At 28.8% G+C, this 19786-nt stretch overlaps 2 protein-coding genes and 1 non-coding gene across 3 annotated transcripts; all 3 read right to left on the bottom strand.

The window, feature by feature from the left end:
* Positions 1-948: 948 nt before the first annotated feature.
* Positions 949-1031, bottom strand: TRNAL-UAA. The gene has a single exon. It is a non-coding gene; the product is annotated as a tRNA-Leu (tRNA).
* Positions 1032-8370: 7339 nt separating this feature from the next.
* Positions 8371-11233, bottom strand: LOC114168438 (histone deacetylase HDT1-like). Its single transcript, XM_028053252.1, has 9 exons — positions 11035-11233; positions 10559-10841; positions 9897-9925; positions 9755-9802; positions 9488-9672; positions 9235-9297; positions 9042-9132; positions 8694-8820; positions 8371-8600 (listed from the first exon to the last, which is right to left on the bottom strand). Exons 1-9 carry the CDS (start codon positions 11057-11059, stop codon positions 8540-8542), a joined length of 912 nt encoding a protein of 303 aa, XP_027909053.1. The 5' UTR covers positions 11060-11233; the 3' UTR covers positions 8371-8539.
* Positions 11234-18243: 7010 nt separating this feature from the next.
* LOC114168196 (uncharacterized protein At4g22758-like) lies at positions 18244-19575 on the bottom strand. The gene is made up of 2 exons (XM_028052934.1): positions 18802-19575; positions 18244-18705 (listed from the first exon to the last, which is right to left on the bottom strand). The coding sequence occupies exons 1-2, from the start codon at positions 19205-19207 to the stop codon at positions 18518-18520; spliced, it is 594 nt and encodes a 197-aa protein (XP_027908735.1). The 5' UTR covers positions 19208-19575; the 3' UTR covers positions 18244-18517.
* Positions 19576-19786: the final 211 nt, after the last annotated feature.

Raw genomic sequence — 19786 nt, 5'->3', positions numbered from 1 at the left:
CTTTAATCTTTATACCCCAATTAACCAATTTTGCAGTTTTGTGTTAATGGACGATTAAAGTAATTTCAAAAGGTATGAAAGATGAGAGAATTAGGAACACAACAATTTATACTGGTTCGATTCAAAATGAATCTACGTCCTGTCTTCTCCTAAGCAACCCACTTAGGAGGATTCCACTAAATCAATAAAGATACAAGAATTACAAGAACATCTATATAATTCAAGACCCTAAAGACTAAGGAGCTTGATCTACAAATCAAGAACTCCCCCTAGGAGCAATGCATCCACACAATTGCACCTAAACCTTCACTTTACACAGTGAATCAACTGTAATCAGAAATACAATAGAAAAGAAACAAGGAACGAATACACCTAGTAGTTGTGCAGATTTGTCACTTGATTCCTAGATCCAAGCTTGACCCATCAAGGTTAAATCCACCATCAATCTTCTTGAAGGTTCACTTGAATGATCTCTCAAGAACGCACAAGAACTCTGTAGATATCAGAAAAGCAGTCTTGAAAGATGTTTCTCAGTTATTCAGTTAGTTTTCTCTCTACCTTTAAATCTGATTTCAAAAACTGTTTTTATACAAGAGTTTTGCTACAGTGACTAATAGATTAGGCATTTACTTAATAGATTATCGTGAGTGTATTTTCACTGCATTAGATGTAATTTTTGATCTACAACATCTAATGCACAAGTTAGGAAAACAGGACTAATCCTAAACTAGTAATGCACATGATGTGTAGCCTTGAACATCATCAAAACCATCTTCACTTGAGTTGAAACAGCTCCCCCTTTCAACGAAATCGTTTAGACCAATCCTCCACCACTACTTCAGACAGGTTAAGAGAACCACTTTCCACGAACTCAACGAGACACGGCATACACCAAAATCTACATAAATTTAAACTTCATGGAGTACCATACACCAAGCCACTAAAAAGTGCTGGCTGTGGGGTTCGAACCCACGCGCACTTATGTGCAGAAGATCTTAAGTCTTCCCCCTTAACCACTCGGGCAAACCAGCTATTTGCTACTGATTAATATCTTTTAACAACAGTTTTTTATTTTCTTATGCTTTCAACTTTGCACACCTCTTTCCAACTTCTATATTTCATTAGTTTTAAATCCTCTATCCGCACAAGTTGCTATTTGATTTTGTGTTTGTTAAAAGAAATTTAGATACTGAGAAAAGAAATAATTAATATTTTTAAGTTTATGATTAAGTTTTGAATAGAATTGATATTAAAATTGATTTATAAGTTTATAAAGTTAATATGTCTATAAAAAGTTATAAATAGCAAATTTTGTATAAATATAAATGATAAATCATGTCTAAAAGTATAGAATAAACATTCTAAAAATATAAATATAAAGGATGCATGCAAAAATATGTATAGTAGACTCACTAAAAACGTAAATTAGTGTACGAACAAATTGGTCTAATATGTAGTGCTAGATTCATCTTATCAGTGCATTGATAAACTCGTCTAATATTGTTTTTAAACTTGTCTAGTCAGTATATAGACACACTCGAGTAATGTGTATTGTTACACTCGTCTAATCAGTATATGGACAAACTTCTCTAATATATATTGTAAGACTTATCTAATTAGAGAATAAATAGAGGTGTCTATTGTGTATTAATAAACTCATCGAATATGTGTATAAAGAGATTTGTCTAACGTATATTGCTAAACTCATCTAATTAGTGATGAATAAACTCGTGTAATATGTGTTGCAATACCCATTTGATTTGTGAATGACATACTCGTCTAATGTTCTTAGACTTATATAATTAATGTATGGAATCACTCATCTAATATTTTTTATTATACTCATCTAATGAGTATATGGACAAACTCGTCTGATGTGTATTATTAAACTCGTCTAATGTCTTTTACTATACTTACTTAATCAATATATGAACAAACTAGTCTAACCTATATTGCAAGATTTATCTAAAATTTGATTAACCAACTTTTCTAATGTGTGTCAATAGACTCGTCTAATTTTTGTATGAAAAAATTTGTTTAATATATATTGATTATATGTATATATGATTCATATTAATTTGTTATTAAAAAACATTGATTTAATTATAACATATTAAAAATACAAAGAATATTTAATAATAAGAATATTTATACAATAATTTAATATAAAAAAATAAACACTATTTTTTATTCACAAATTTTTATAAAATAAAATTATCACATGACAATTTTTTTTATATAAAGTGAAAATAATTTGTATTATTAAGGAGTATATATTACTTTTTAAATAATAATATTTTTAATAAATAATATTAAAATATAATTTTTTAAATTGTATTTTATTAAATGGACAAATATTTACAAATTATAAAGAGATAAAATTAAAAATGAAAACAAAATAGTATAAAGAAAAATTAATACTCTAAGTATAAGTTACTATTTAATAATTTATTAAACGATCAAGCAATTAGGAATCATATAATAATAAAATTAAGAGCGAAAAAAGTAGTATAGATAAAATAATTAATACCTCAAATATAAGTTATTTTCTTAATAGAAAATATGTTAAATATACGTTAGATAATTTTTAATGATGGTTAAAATATGTCTAAGTGCATGTCATGGATTAAATTGATTGATAAACAAAACTCACACTTTATACATAATTCATGTTTTAGAGTTTGATATAAAGAGATTAAAATTGAGAAACTAATTGTGCTATTTAAGAACTAAAATAATAGTTTTAGTAAAAATTAAATGACACAGTTGAAATTATTCTTATGTTTACTACAAATCAGTTTAAAAACAAAGTGAAAACCACATTATAGAAAAAAAAAATACTCCAAATATAAGTTATTTTTTTAATAATAAATATGTTGAAAATACATTATAAAAAAATATTTAGTGATGGTTAAAATGTATCTAAGTGCACACATTAAAATAAATATTTATTTATTTATTTTTAAAATCAACTTAGTTTTAAAATAAAATTTAGGAATGCATATTCAAATAAGATTAGGTTAGGCATTAATGATTTTTTAATAGGGGATTGATGAAAGAGAGAATTTTTAACTGAAATTGTTTTACGTTTTTAAAATGGCTTACCATTATTTGCCTTAACATTGAGAGTGCAGTGTCCTTACGAAGGAACACATCACTTTTTTGCCTAAAATTGATCCGATTTTATCCATAATTTACTAAATTTTAATCGACTTCCGGTTAAAGTTTAAATAAATCACTAAAAAAAATCGGATTTACTAAACTTATTTAGCAGCTGATTAAAAATACAACATATGAGCAATGTAAGAAGTTTGTTGTTCCTATGTCAAAAAGATCAAGTTGTTATTTTTGATGATATTGAAGTGTTATAAAAGATGTGTTTAGAATTAGAAAATACTAGAACTTATTAGAATATTAACCTTGTGCATAGTCTACCATAAATCAATCGGACAATAATAGTTTAACTTACTTTTTTTGACTTACTTTTAACCTACCACTTCAATTACCATTAGATCATCACATCACATCACTTGAAAAAATCAAAATAAATGATCTAATGGTGATTGAATGAGGGAGTTAAAAGTAAGTCAAAAAAAATGGGTTAAACTATCTTTATCCAAATCAATATGGCACGAAATTTTAGAATGAATATGAAAAACTGACGAACTAATCAATTAGGCTATAATTTAATATATTAGAGACCTAATCAATTAGGTTAATGATAGAATCGATTAAAATTGTCGGAACATGTATTTGATCATTAAATTTAGAATTCTGTTTTCACGAAATTGAACAATTTATTTATGGAAAAGATTCAAAAAAGTCTTCTTGGAGCATAGTGTTAGAAACAACTGAAGTTCATCAAGATCATTCAATAGTGGAGTTAATCACAGAGATATTGACTTAACAAGATGAAGTAAAATCTTATTGAACATGTGTATTCAATTTGAGTGTTATTGTGTTTAGTGCAAGTGTGTGTCTAGCCTTACATAATAATTTTTCTTCTCTAATGTCTTAGAGTTAATATTTTCTAAGTGTTTCGTTAATCTTGTAAATCTATCGAGAAAATTCTCTAGTTGTGTTTGTTAGGGAAATCCTCAAAAAAAATCAAAGCCACTATAAAATTTTGTGTGCCTTGTACTTTTCTTGTATCACCTTGTAGTACCGATTACTTTGTAAAGGTTCCAAGTTAAACATTCTTGAGTACACCATATCAATTGAGTAAAGATGTCCTGAAAATTGTTTTTAAAGTAAAAGAACTAAATTTTCTTAAAAACCAATTCACTCCCATTTTAATTTATGAATATTAGTTGTATCTTTTTTAGCAAAGTTGACATAAAATTTGAGTACGAAAAAATCACTTGAAAAATATTGAAAACCACACTTACTTTGTTATACATTAAAGATGTCAAAATTGTGATTACATCACACTTTTAATACTTTTCATTAGATGAAATTTCAATTTCAGTTGACCAAATTTAACATTTTCATCGGTAATTCAAAAACATCATAACACATTAAACTAATTTTTTTAAAAAAAACTTCGTAATTTTAAATTAATAAAAACAATTAGAACAAATGATGAGATGTTAATATATATATATATATATATATATATATATATATATATATATATATAACGTCTGCAAGCACATGTAATAAAGGTATGTAAACATCGAAAGAATAACAATAAATGCACGTCTGAAGATAAGATGTCAGGAATGAATATTTAGTTAGTAATTTAATTGGCATAGTGTTGGAAAGAATTTGGTTCAAATAAAACTAGCACTAATCTTTACTTGACAAATATAAACAGGTGAAGGGTGAGGGAACGGAGTGGGAGGTAGAAAAAAAATCAAAAACAAAGATAGTTTAGTGCTTTGAAATTATTTACAAAGTTCATCTAATATAAGAAATAGGCAACCAAGAAAAGAAAAAGAAGAAAATATATAATTAAAGTCTCAATACAGTCTTGGTATAAATTTTCACAACAACTAAGGTAAGGGAAAGAGACATCTATCATTTTATCTTTTTAGTTTGATTATTTTTTGATTGTTCATAATTATTTTTATCTATATATTTACCTTAAGTGAGGTGTCCTAAACTCATTCTAATCTATATTTAGTTTTTGTTCCTATTTATTTATTTATATTCATCTTTGTGCACTGGTCATATTTATTCAATTTATATTTACTCTCATTTACTTATTTATATTTATCTCCAATTACGAATGGATTCTTTTTATTTATTTATATTTATTTTAATTATGCATTGATCATATTTATTTATTTATATAATTATATAGTTTAATATTGAAATAAAATTTATGATAAATAAAGATCTGATTATTGTAGTTCGAGGTATGACCTTGGGAATTCAAACGAGTTATTATTACTTAAGATGAGATGTTCTTGAGTTACTTGGTTGGCTATGAGTTCATTTATCCTGACTAGTCAATACAAAATTAATCAATATCTTTATAAAACATGATAAAATCCAGTTTTATGGATTTGGGAGAATTTTTATTTTATTTTATATTATTATGATATGTTGTATTTGTTTTGTGTGATATCTGTCTCACTTCCCTATTTTATGATTGTGTATGAAAAACAAAATTTTATAACCTTATCATAGATGATTGCTCCCTACATACCTAATTCCCTCTTCGCCAACATTGTGACTGTTTTTCCCAGGAATGAATGGCAAACCAATGCAGTGAGGAATTATGTGACATTTCAGGGAACATGAAACTCTACTATTAACTTCCCCTCTGCTCCAAACGCGCTCATTGTCATCGAAGGACAAATCAGAATTACTTTCTATTTACCCCCAAGTGAACCCTATCCATAACATTTTTCCTCCACCTGTTTGAAAGTCAGTATATGAGGGGGAAACTGTAAATAAATAACACTCATTCCTCTCCTAGTTTAGAAAACATAATATGTACTAAATAGTATGGATATAAGATGCATATAGTATTATATATATATATATATATTAATTATTAATATAAATATATAATTAGATGTCATTGTATGATTATTTTTTGGTATATTCAATCTTATTGTGTAAATAATTAACACATCTCTTTTTTTCCTATAATTGAACGGATTTTGTCCACAATTTACTAAATTTTGATCGAATTTCAGTTCAAATTCAAATAAATCTCTGGAAAAAGGTTCTGATTGAATAAACTTATTTCACATGCCGGTGGAAAATCAGCGTACAAATGCAGTTGAGGAAGGCAAAAAATTAAACTCCGAACTATCAAAACATGACAAAACTAGTGAAACTAATTTTAAAAAATTATCTGTAATTTCAAATTAACAAAAACAATTAAAAGAAATGATAAGATTTGAAATAAAAAATAGAATGGCTTGTTTATTTTACCTGCTTTTAATAAATAATAATTCATTATATTAAAATTACTAGTTGAATTCATCGTTATTATTGTCGTTGTTGTCTTCACCATTTTCACCGTCATCACCGTCATTGTTGTCTTTATTTTCATCGTCGTTATTATCGTTATCATCGTCTTCACTGTCATCGCTGTCATTACCGTCATAGTTACCAACATTGCCGCCTCTGCCGCCACTACCACCTTTTCCGCCGTCTCGTCCGCCACCTCCACCTCTCTTGTCTGATATACCATATATTCTGTAGATATATTGAGTTAAGAAATATCTTACCGTAATTAAATTATCGATATTTGGTAATATATACCGTGAATATATGAATATTTGTGGAATCTCATAATATTATGTAACCATTTTGAGCCCAAAAATGTTAAATGAACTTTATTGTACTGTTACTAAATTTATTTGTTGAATTGGTAAGTACAAATATAGTTTTGGATAACTTAAATATGAAAGTTCACGTATTTTCTTGTGTAAAAATAACAATAAAGAACTATCAAGATTAAAGATCTTCCACGATAGTAAAAAACTCTCATTGTTGGGCTTGAGTTTTTTCTTTTATGGCGTATTAAAAATTAGGAATAGGCAGGTTTTTAGGAAAAGGTTTAAGCACAAATGACACCATAAATAGTCTGGGCTTCCTAAAACATTATACTTTGCAATTTTAGGTGTGCTTTCATTATATTGTTCAGATTTTACTTCCCGCACTCCCCAAACTTCTAATGATTGATTCGGCTTTTGTAAAAATAATCTACAAATAAATACGTTTTGGAAAAATTTTGGAACAGTTTTTTTCAAATTTTTTGAATAAATTTTTGGAATGAGATTTCTAAAATAAGACTCAGATGCATGAAATGCATTTTTAGAGAAGTTTTCGAAATAAAAATTTCAAATATTGTACTATTATATTTTAAAAATATAATTATCACAACTTAAAAACTTAGAGATTAGATTAAACATTGTTTTGGGAGTGGTAAATTGAACAAAATAAGCAAATAATACAACTAATACCTTTTTAATATTATAAACCTTTTATGTATATACAAATTAACGTTCTCTGTCACTTAAATTGGTAACCATATATTCAATTTTCGAGCTGTATTATTTATCATTTCCTGTAATCCATTATTTTTTTTTTTTGTTAGTGCTTATGGGGATCGATGAAGATAAAAATTTTAACAGAAGTTGTTTTACCTTCTAAAAGGATTTTTGAAAAGAATTTGATATCTATCTATAATATAAAAATAAATGTATAAAGGGATCGGATAGTTTCTATCAAATAAATTAAAGAAAAATCACATTTTTTAACGAATCATAAACAAATTATAATATTTTTATATTAATCCAGTTATTACAATAAAAGAAAGTCCAACTCATTCACATGCAATCATTCCTTCAACGCACATTTATTTTACCATTATTTGCCGTTAACATTGAGTGCGTGTTCTATCGAAAGAACACATCTCTTTCTGTCAAAAATTTTGATCGAATTCCAGGTCAAATAAAAATCCAAAAACCATCGGAAAGACTAAACTTATTTCACAGCCGATTAAAATAACGTACAAATGCAATTGAGTAAGGCAAAAGGTTAACACCCAACTATTGATACATAACAAAACCAATGGAGTTAATTTTAAAACTTTATTTTGTAATTTTATTTTAACAAAGAAACAATTAAAACAAATAATGAGATCTGAAAAAAAAATAATCATTAGTTGATATTATCTTCTTTTAATAAATAATAATACCTCAGATATTACAAAAATATAGAACCAATAAAATACAGACTAACATGATTGCTACTTTTGAATATTAACTTAGACGAAAGATGCAAACAAAATTCCTATGTTTTATAGGCTGAAATTAGAAATGCTATCGCATGACAACAAAAAACGCCTTCTTTGCAATTAAATTACCATTGCATGAGAATCTTACCATCTAAATAAATTCATTCTAAGATAAAGGGAGATTGTAACACTTGAGAGAATAGCACCCAACAATAACAGAGTATACTCTTAGATATCAAAAAGAAATTTTCAACACGTTGTGTTCATCGTAAAGAACGGTTCAAAGCTCTGATAAAAATTCGAACGTTTACTACATTAATACGCTAGAAAGCAATATCACTGACCACCATGCTTGGCCTTCTTATGTTGTTGCAACCCATCTTCGTTGGCAAAATTCCTACAAAACCATAAAATAATCAAGCATAAGTCACAATATATGAACTCGTAAAGCTATTCTTCAACGTTTCGTACTATTGTTTAAAATACGTACTTTTTACAAGTCCCGCAAGATAGTTGTCCAGCAGAAATAGGAGACTGCCCTTTTGTAGGGTTTTTGGGAGTCTTTCCACCTTTCTTCGTAGGATAGGGAGTTGCTACGTGTACATTTTTCTTACCATCTACAACCATTTTTTTTAATATCAGAAAGTTACCCGTCAGTAAAACAAGTTAAATATGAAGAATGTATTAATAATAACCAATTACTATAAGCATTTGTAACTTGAATACTTTGCTATATGCCTAATACAACTTGAATTCAAATGCATTCACCAATAACACTAATGCAAGATGCACTGTTGTACGTAAACAAATACGAAAAACAAAAACGTAAATATGATACCAGTCTTCTCAGGAGTAGCAGTTTTAGCTTTCTTGGAAGAGACGGGAGTTTTTGAGGCAGACTCATTTTGTCTCTTCTTGCCCTGATTCACCTTCAAAAGAAAGACACATAAGAATAAGGGGAAGTTACTTAGAAAATCTTTCATTATAATGATGGACATTATGATTAAAGACAGCAGAAATAGATATCTTACTTTCTTCACAGGGGTCTCTTCATCACTTTCACTCTCCTCATCACTCTCGCTATCATCATCCATCTTCAATTTTCAATGATGCAAAATTATCACATGTATGAAAAATCAAGACATTATTTACATAAAGATGACCTTATGCTGTATATTTAGATTTCAAAACTGTACATTTAGATTTCAAAAAGATGCATCTTGATATCTCAAATAAAAATAGATTACATAAAACTTTAATCGAAAGCATAGGTAACCAACATACCTCGTCAGAAGATTCAGATTCATCAATACCAGCAAGCTCATCATCAGATTCGTCAGAATCAGAATCATCCTCCTCGTCTTTCTTTGGATCAACCGTCTTTGCTTGTTTCACCGATGCACCTTTCACGGGAGCAGGTTTAGAGGGCTTGGTAACCTTTGCACCTTCAACTTTTGTTACGGGTTTCCCTAAAAGAATATAACTATTAGTTATCTACATACTAATACACACTATTAAACAGCATATTTTCCATACATAAGAAGAATTTACCATTATCTTGACCTTTCAAGGGAAGATCCTCCTCCTCTTCGTCACTATCTGTTCAAATTACACAAAATAAAACCATGCTTAAGCAAACCAATTATATAAAAGAACAGTAATACCAGGTTACAGAGAAACCGTTGATCCTCACCAGAAAAGTCAGAAATGTTACCCTCGTCACTAATGCCACAGCAAAGTTAAGGAAACGTGAAAGATGAAGCAGATATGTGAATAAATTTTATTTTAGTTAAAAAATTCCTTATCTCAATGCCACGGCCATACAGCCATCACAGTATGGTGGAATTTAAACAAACCATAAACATCAACAAAATAGGTCCAGAACGAGGTATAAATTATCTTTGCGGGCAACATTTCTTAACAATCATTGATGTTGCATAAAATTGAAATTAAACTAGATCCATTGAAGCCACAATTGCAATTACAAAACACAGTAAAAAAAAAAAAAAAACTCGTTTACAGACGAGTAGTGACCACTAACCCTTTTAATTGCAGCCACAATTCAATCACACACCACAGTAAGTAAAAAAAAAAAAAAAACTCACGTTTACAGACAAGTAGTGACCACTAACCCTTTTATTGCAGCCCCAATTGCAATAACAAACGACAGTAAGTAAAAAAAAAAACTCGTTTAGAGACAAGTAGTGACCACTAACCCTCTTAAAACATTCACATAAAACATTTAGAATATCATGCACCTTCAAATAAAACATTTAGAATATCATGCGTTACTTTCTTTAAAATATAAGAATATATAGTAATGAATCGAGAGAGTGCAATATGGAGGAAGGATACGTTAGAACTTTGTATCCACAAAAAAATACGCTAGCAGTTTTCGAAGAGTGCGATAGCTCAGAATCAGAGTCGAGAACCAAATCCAACGAGAGGTGAGGGATATCATCCCTTTTAAGGGTTCCCAAAACAATTTTCTGGTCACCAACTTTCACGTACACAACCACAGGTTCATTTGCCTTCTCCTTTTTCGCCTCTCCAAGGGCAACCTGAGAGATGTGTATGTACGCACTCACTGGATCCATGGGATCAACCTTCACCGTTTGCCCAACCTTAACCTCAACACCTAAATTTCAAACCAAGACATAACATTAACATCACATCGCCACAATCATTCACGGATTCCACAAAAACATGTATAAACATTACACATGAAACTTTAATCGGACAGTTTTAACGAAATGAAGAATAATTGATCAGAGGGCATTGCAAGAAATGACAGAAAAAGATGAAGCAAAAAACAGAAGAGAAAAAGTTACCCCAAAACTCCATTGGTGAGTCCATTTGCAGAAACGGCGTGTGCAGAGAAAAAAAGCAAGGGAAAACAGAGGAACAGAAATTGAAATGAGAAAGAAATAGGGCTAAGGGGTTTAAGAAATGGATTTATAGTACTCGATGCACTTCGTTAGGGTTTTTGAAGTTCTCCGCGCCTCTTTTTTCTTCCTTTTTTTTTCCTTTTTTCTTTGGCAAAAAATGTCTTATTAGTTTTACTCTGCTTGATATATATTTATTATTATTATTTTATTTAATATATTAATTTAGCTTTGGTTTTGTTTTGTCTGAAATATTTTGTTTATTCTTTTTTATATTTAGCATGATCTTTGTTTTAAAGCGCAATCATAAATTAACTTAGTTAATCAATATTATTATTAATATTTTATTATTATTATTATTATTATAAAATATTATTGTCATGTAAAAGGAATTTTCTTCTATTAAAATATTTTTTGCAAACTTTTCTAATTAATAAAAATACACAGCTGCAATTATTAAATTAATTGCAGTGAGCATACTTTTACTTTAATAACGATAATTGTTTATATGTTTTTATGTATGTATTTTTTATTATATCCTTCGGTGTTTTGATTAAGGTAATTGTTGCTGTTTTAAAATTCAGGTAGTTACGATTATTTAAAATTAATACCTAGTTTTCTTTTGTTAATTATGAAATAAAATTTGACATTCTTAAATTAACACAAGGACTATAAAGTTTAAATAAAAAGAGTTTTTTGTATTCATAAATTAATTTTACTTTATGAAAAAGTTAATTTCAATCATTTGTTATCAAAAAGGAATTTGACCTGTGAATCCTAATATAAGATTTAATAAATTTAGTGAAAGTTTGAAATATATGTTTAGAAAAAATTATCTAAAAGTTTTTAAAAATAGAAAACAGAATTATTTTTTTTATAAATTCAAGTAAGTATTAGGATTAGGTCAAACTTTTAGGACTCGGTTTAAGCACAATTGACACCGTAAATAGTGTGGGCTTTCGATAATATTACACTACCTGCACTCCCACACCTTCTTCACGCACTATTAAAATGATTGTTTCACCTTTTCTTAAATTAACCTACAAATTATGTATTTTGAAAAAATTTATAGAACAATTTTCTGATATTTTTAGAATAAGATTTTCGGGATGATATTTCTGAAAAAAGATTTTTGAAACACATGAAATGTATTTTTGAATAATTTTTTTTAAAATAGGATTTTGTTTAACGTATATAATATCCTCTGAAATAAATTTTTTAAAATACATGAATTATTTTTTAGATAGAGTTTTTCAAAATGAGTTTTTTTTTTATTGTCTTCGTTTTTTTTACTCTGTAGTAAGTGTGATGTGGAAATAACGACGGTAATGGTGACAGGAGCGATTATGTGGTGCAATGAGAGAAGGTATATCAGTGTATTAGTAATTGTGGGGTGGGGTGAAGGAAGAAGTAGCCATGTTGTTTTGATTCATTTAGTTTGGGTTGAGTTTTCAACAATTTTATTAGAGCTATTACTTCTTGCACCCCCGTAGTTTTTAATAGCATCCAGCACAACACAATGTCTTTCATGGAAAATACTGTTTTAAATAAAAATGAGAAGGACAAAACATGAATTTGATATCATGTTAGGGTGCAGGTAAAACTCTGAGGGGTGCAGAATACAGGATAGGAAAGTTGTTCAAACTAACCTAATCATTCACACTCAATATTTACACGTTTCAATTTTATGTATGATGCTATGCATAAATTTACAAGTTTAGGTCTTATTAATTTACTTAGGAGTAAGTTAAACATATATTTCTTCGGCTTTTTTGAATTACACCGAGATCTCATATTTTTTTTAAAATTTAAAAATATTATCTGATATTTTTTTATTTTGCACCCCTATTTATATTATTCATACACCATTCGAGGGATACATGTAGTAATGCAAAATAGAGAATATAAATGTAATTTTAGGAAAAAACGAAAAATCTTAACGTATTTTTAATCTTTTATTTTATTTGAAATTATTAATATTTAAATATTTGTTTTAACACTTATTAATACGAGTTCTTAAACCTTTCATATTGAAAATTTTGTTGATACATTTCGTACCCCTACTCATTTGGCATGGGAACTAGCCTTAGGGTACCGATCGAGCAACGTGTAGAATCTGTATAGGAGAAAACAAGGACTCATAATTGGCATTACTAATCGGAGAATGAAGAATGCTTGGCATGGATTCCTTTTATATTACTTCTCTCGCTTCCTACGGAGTCAAAAAAATTGTCAATTAGGCTACTTTTGATTATCATATGAATGCACATAGTTGTTGTTGTTCTCTATTCCCTTTTTATAGGTTAGCACCCACCCGCATTGAATCTCACCGATTCGGGTCTCGATCTCACTTTTGCCTTTTATGTTTTGTATTCATAAATGAATATTCAACTTGAAAATTAAATATCGATATACATGTGTGTGTGTATATATATATATATATATATATACATATATATATATATATATATATATATATTTTATTTTTTTTTATTCACAAAAACAAGGTTCAAATTTGAAATAGAAAAAAAAAAAGCTTGACAAAAACAGTTCGTAAAAATATTTATACAGTACGCCACTTTTCTTGGGATTGTAGTTCAATTGGTCAAAGTACCATTCTATCAAGGCGGAAGCTACTACATAACCGTATATGAGATTTTCACTTCATATAGTTCCTCATTCAATTTTTTTAAGTCATTGGATTTGTTTCCTAGTTCGGTTCGAGAATCTCTCTCCTTCTTTTGTTCAGTTCCAAAGATGGTAGAATAAATTGAGACTTGAGACACGATGGTTTACCTGTGGCATATGTTAATGGTTCAAGTTCGCTTATCTCCAACTCACTAACTTAGTTGATACAAAGATATATGATAGCACTTCAATTTTTATGATTCAATAGTTTGATCTATGCTATGATTTCTCATGGACTTAAGAAAAATAAGAAAAAAAAGGAATGAAACAAAAATGACAAAAATATGTTGGGTTGGGCTTATGGTTAATTGTTGAATCATTGACTTTTTGTGTCAAATGTTATTTTATGTCATTAAATATTTATGAGAAACCAATTTAAAAATCATTCACTTTTTTGTGAAAAATGTTATTTCATGTCATTAAATATTTATGAGAAACCAATTTAAAAATCAATGCGCTTTTTTAAATAGGAGTGGCAAAACGGGTTGGGCCCAACGGGCCAGCCCGTCAGCCCGTGCTAAAAGGAACGGGCTGGGTTGAAGATTTCAACCTGTCAGCCCGTTCTGGCCCGTCCCGTCCAGCCCGTCAATTTGACGGGCCAAAGTACGGGCCAGCCCATCCTGACCCGTTGGCCCGTTTTAAAAAAATAAAATAAAAATAATTAAAAAGATTAAGTTTTTAGATTATATATTTTAAATGTATAAATATATAATAGTATTGTAATTTAAATCATTAACACCTACAAATTAAGTTTGAATTATTAGTTATAATTGAATAATTTAATATGTAAATTTAATAATTATTTTAACTTATCTAACTAAAAACATTAACTAATCAATTAAAAGTTAAAATAATATTTTATTTGATTAAATATGACTTTAATAATAATTTATATGTATATATAAACAAATTTAAAAAATAAAACAAATTAAAAAATTTGAAAACTAATTAAAAAACAAAAAATAATAATAATAAAAAAATTAGACGGGCCAACCCAGCCCGACCCGTTAGCCCGTCCTATACGGGACGGGTTGTGATTATTGACTCATTTCTGTTTGACGGGCCAACCCGGCCCAGCCCGTTTTTTGATGAGTCACATACGAGCCGGGCCAAAACGGGCCGAGCTGACCCATTTGTCACCCCTACTTTTAAACATACATCCTATTTCTCTTATCAAGTATTTTGTTATCAAAATTTGTTTTAGTCCTTATGGGATAGAGTTTTTTAATTGTTTTTCTTTTATATTTTGTTAATTAATTTTTTATTACATTTTTGACACATTTATCAAAAATAGATTTTAAAAATATATATTTGAAAGAAATACGTTAGATATAACAATATATGTTAACAAAGTTCACTTAAAAATAATACATGTCAAATAAAACTTTAGGGAATATAATTTAGAAGTAGAAATTTAGATATGCTAGAATTTTTTCATATAGTTTATCGTTTTTCAATAGGCTAAATTTGTTATATTATTCTATTATATCAGGTTAAATATTTGACTATAAAACCTAAGACTTTACTAAAGAGATGATTATGCAGTGATATTATATTAATTTATATTATTTAACTATTCTATATTTTATATTTCTAAATTTGCATAATTTTTTGAACTAAACATACATCATATTTGATATTTGATTTTTTATATTAAAAATAAATGATGTAATATTATGTTATTGCATAATTTAATATGATTTCTAATTTTATAGAATATTTATTTCATAATTAATCATAATTTTAAGTTTTAGTTATACTTTTTATTCAAATTTTAATGAATAGAGTTTTTTGTAATTTATTATACTCTTGATATCCAATTTGGTTGGATATTAATTAAAAATATTAAACAAAACAAAATAAATTTATGATAAAAAAAATATTAAAAATTGATTTTAGGGGTGAACATAATAAAACCCTTCTTTCAACTCTTCTCACACCAGAACCTTTGTCGCCACCGTCAACCCTCTGTCCCATGTTAGCTAATATGTATGAAGATAAGAAGAAAACTAAAAAATTATAATATTATCACATTAGTATGAATTATTTCAAAGAAGAAAACATAAATTAAAATTAACTTAAAATCACATCTAATGAGAAGATTTGTCATTTGAATTAAAAAAAAAAAACTCTTACATACGTTAATATTGTAGAAGTTCTGGTTAAAAAGAAATAATCATTAATTAAATATAATTTGGAGTAGTTATTTATGATATAAGAGTACTTCATCTTTAATCTTTTGAAACTAACTAACAAGTATTTCTTACCAGAACTACAATTCAGATAACATGGTAGAGAGTTTGACTTTTTCAAAACAAATTTACTTCTCTAGTCATATCAAACAACGTGGGAGGGAAAAATATTATCTTATATCCATTAAGCATGAATACAGAGCATGTTAGAAGATTGGGAGAGTACAGGAAAGAGAGATAAGTAAAAAATGAAGTATCAATCATATAATCCATTAAATATAAGATGAAAAAGGACTTGCATGTTTTTTTAAATAAGGTAGAAGTAAAAGTTAGCTCTATCTCATCAATCACAATGGGAAAGACTAGAAGGAGAATAATCATCTCCTTATATATGAAGAAAATATAACTCTTCCATAAAGTTATTATGAGATTTTTATAACAAGATGAAAAAGAAATATTAACAAATAACAGAATGCATATAGACCCCGCCAGCTTTATTTAAACTATATGAATTAACTGTTAAATACATAAATAGAACCTTTAGAAACCGATTATTAATAATTGAAATTAGGATAAAAGTACAGATTAAATACATACACCATGAGATAATATAGGATTTACACGTAGAATGGAGTTCAGATTCTCTATTAGTTCTTTGATGTTGTCCTCAGTTAAACATTAAAAATATATTATATTAATATTTTAAATATCTTATTAATATATTTTAAAACATCAAAATTAGTGATAATTAGTATATTATGGAAATACAATAACACAAAGAAATTCATAAGAGAATCTAAATTTTGTGAAATAATAATAATTGTGTAAATCAGGAAGCATTTTTTTTTTCTGGATAACAAGAGTTGTTTGAGTCACAACGTATAGTATTTATTGTTTGGAAGATTTGCTATCTTTAATGATAAGAATTTATATAATATATTATTTTTAATTTTAATGTTATTAAATTATAGTTTGGTTATTTTTATTATTTTATATATTACTTAGCTTTTTTTATATTTATGTATTAGATGAATTAGTTATTTTATTTTTAAAATATATATATATTTCAAATTAAAATTAGATTTATAAAAAATTTAAGTTTCGTTATAAATGAATTTAGTATTAAATTTAGATTATAAGTTTGATATAAATATTTGAATCTAAGTTGAACCTAAATTAGATCTTTAAAAATTCAATTCATACCCACCTATAAAGATGGTAAAAAAAAATTTCATTGAATTTGTGTTCTTTCTTTTGTGGAGGAGTATTAGGAATTGAGAAAAGGCATTTTTTTAATATTTGGTTTAAGCAAGAATACACTATAAAGAATTATTCTTTTAATTTCATTACTCATAAATATCCGGTTGAAATATCTACTTAATATCCTTAATGAATTTTATTTAATATCCGTGCATACGATTTTTTTTTTCTCTCCTAAACACAAACACGACAGAAAATATTATTTCAAACAAAAATCAGAAGAATAAAATTTGAATTCCAAGTGTTGCTAAGGTGCAGGTAGAACTTGGAGGGTGCGGGAAGTATATACCCTTTATTAGACTATTGAATTTGAGCTGGGCTTTCATTAGTTTTTTTTTTCTTTTAAAGAAAAACTACTTTTTGTTTTTTGGTTTGATTGGAGTTTCCCCTTTTCTTCCTTTTTATCTATTTTGTCCTTATTTTTTCGGAAATAGAATAGAAAATTAGGATATAACATTGGAAAGAAAAAGGTTAAGTAAAGAATTAGAATAACATATAATACATACAAAAAAAAAGTATCGATTTAAAGTTGTTCAAACTCACCTAATCATCCACTCTGAGTTTCTATTTGATCATATGATGCTATGCATAAAATTTATAAGTTGAAGTCTTATTCATTTACTTAAGAATAAATTAAACAAATATTTCTTCAACTTTTTTGAACTACACCAAGGTCTCATAATTTTTAAGTTTTATACTAACTTTCCATTTATTTCAAAAATATTGCCTTATTTTTTTATTAGTCATTATGACCGTTTTATAAAATTTGAATTGAACTTACTAGGTCTAGAAAGTTTTATTTTAAACATATATAGTTATTATTAATTACATTTAATATGAATATGAATATTAAAGTTATATATATAATAAGAAAATTAGTTTGATTATTCAGATGCTTAACCTCTTCTGTTGTCTTCTTTCTACTACAGAAAGTTATGACCTTGATGATAATGTAATTAATATGAAAAAAAAAACATTTTTAAAATATTATTTTAATTTATTAACTTTTAGGACATGTAGGAACATCTGAGATGAATCATTTATAAAATATCAACATCACTGACTTTTATTACACATGTGCCCATTTCAAGTTGCAGAATGGAATAGCTTCTGACGAAGGAAAAGAAAAAAAAATGGTCCAAAAAAGCTAATAATATTAAAATGGCCGACATATTCTGTTTACACTAATAGGCCATTCACTGATGATGCATTAGAAATAATTAAAGATTTAAAAATAAAAATATCTGAAATAACTGTGACAAAATACTGGGATCCTCCACCAGTAATTTTCAGCGAGATAAATCCATGAACCTTAGCCATCCAAACGCACCACCCTTCGTCGTTTTGTCTGCCTCTCTAGAACACGAAGCAAACGGCGTCGTTGAGCCACCATCACCACCACCACCACCATGCTTCTTCGGACACAGAAAGAAGTTTCTAGACCCAATATCCTTCAGCTTCTCGTTCCTCTCCAAACCTGAGCACAGAATAACAGTAACAAGAAGATTAAAATCTCTAACGATTTTCCATTCAGAAATGATCAATTTTTTTTTGTTTGGTAAAGGATGATTACTTTCTAGGGTGAACTGAGAATAGTGAAGATCGAATTGCGAAGGGTCGTTAGACGGAAGAATTGGGCGGCGACCTTCCTTAATGTACTGGTTCACCGCCGCCGCCACTAAATCTCCGACGGCTGATTCCGGCGTCATCACCACCTGCACGGGACCAAGGCTTCCCATGATCGTGACCTTCAGCAAGAGCTTCGGTGGTTGTCTCCGCACAACCTCCGCCGCCGCGGCCGGAGCGGAGCGGTTTCTGTCTAGCAGAAGTTCCGGCACCGTCATTGGCCGCCGGATTGATGTGCCGGACATGGCGGCGGCTGACGATGACTGACTGTGAAAGGAAGAGGATTTGTTTGTTAACTTCCACCGGCGGTGAGACTCGGCCTGGCCGTTGCGGTGGTTCTTCGAGTTTTGCATGGTGGTTACGAACAGTTAAATAAAAAAGAGAATATTTACAGGGAAGAAGGGTAAAGATGGAATTTGAGAAGTGTTTGTTCGGCTGGCTCGGCGGCTCTCTATTTCAATCGGCGGTACCGGCAATATCTGTGACGAGGGAAGCCGAGTAGTGAAGAAGAGCTTCGGCTCGGTGGCTCTGTGGCGCCGGTTGGAAACTCTCATAACCAGAAGGGTATAACTGTAATTCAAGGGCCCGGAAGAGCAAAATCTGAAAAAAAAAAATTGAAAAGAAGGTAGGGTTACGGCGGCGCTACACACTTGACATGAGTTGTTATCGTTTTTCTCGGTGTGGGACTTTTTCTCGCTTTGGAGTGGTAGCATTGGTTGGGTTAGATTTATAGAGTGTGGGATTGAAATGGTTTCAAGGTTGGACACGTGGTGGACTTGATTGACTGTGGCCAAACGCGGTTGGCCCTTGATTTGGATGATAGGATATACGAGAGAATGAAAGACGACGAATGAGGTGGGCTCAGGGTACCACGTGGAGTCTCGTGTAGAGGATTGCGAATTTGCAAGGCTTCGTGATGGGTCCTGTGGTAA

Source organism: Vigna unguiculata, chromosome 11 (genome assembly GCF_004118075.2).
Source record: "Vigna unguiculata cultivar IT97K-499-35 chromosome 11, ASM411807v1, whole genome shotgun sequence".
NCBI classification, from domain to species: domain Eukaryota; kingdom Viridiplantae; phylum Streptophyta; class Magnoliopsida; order Fabales; family Fabaceae; genus Vigna; species Vigna unguiculata.
Note: the sequence above shows the minus strand (reverse complement) of the source record. Positions and strands in the feature narration are given on the sequence as shown.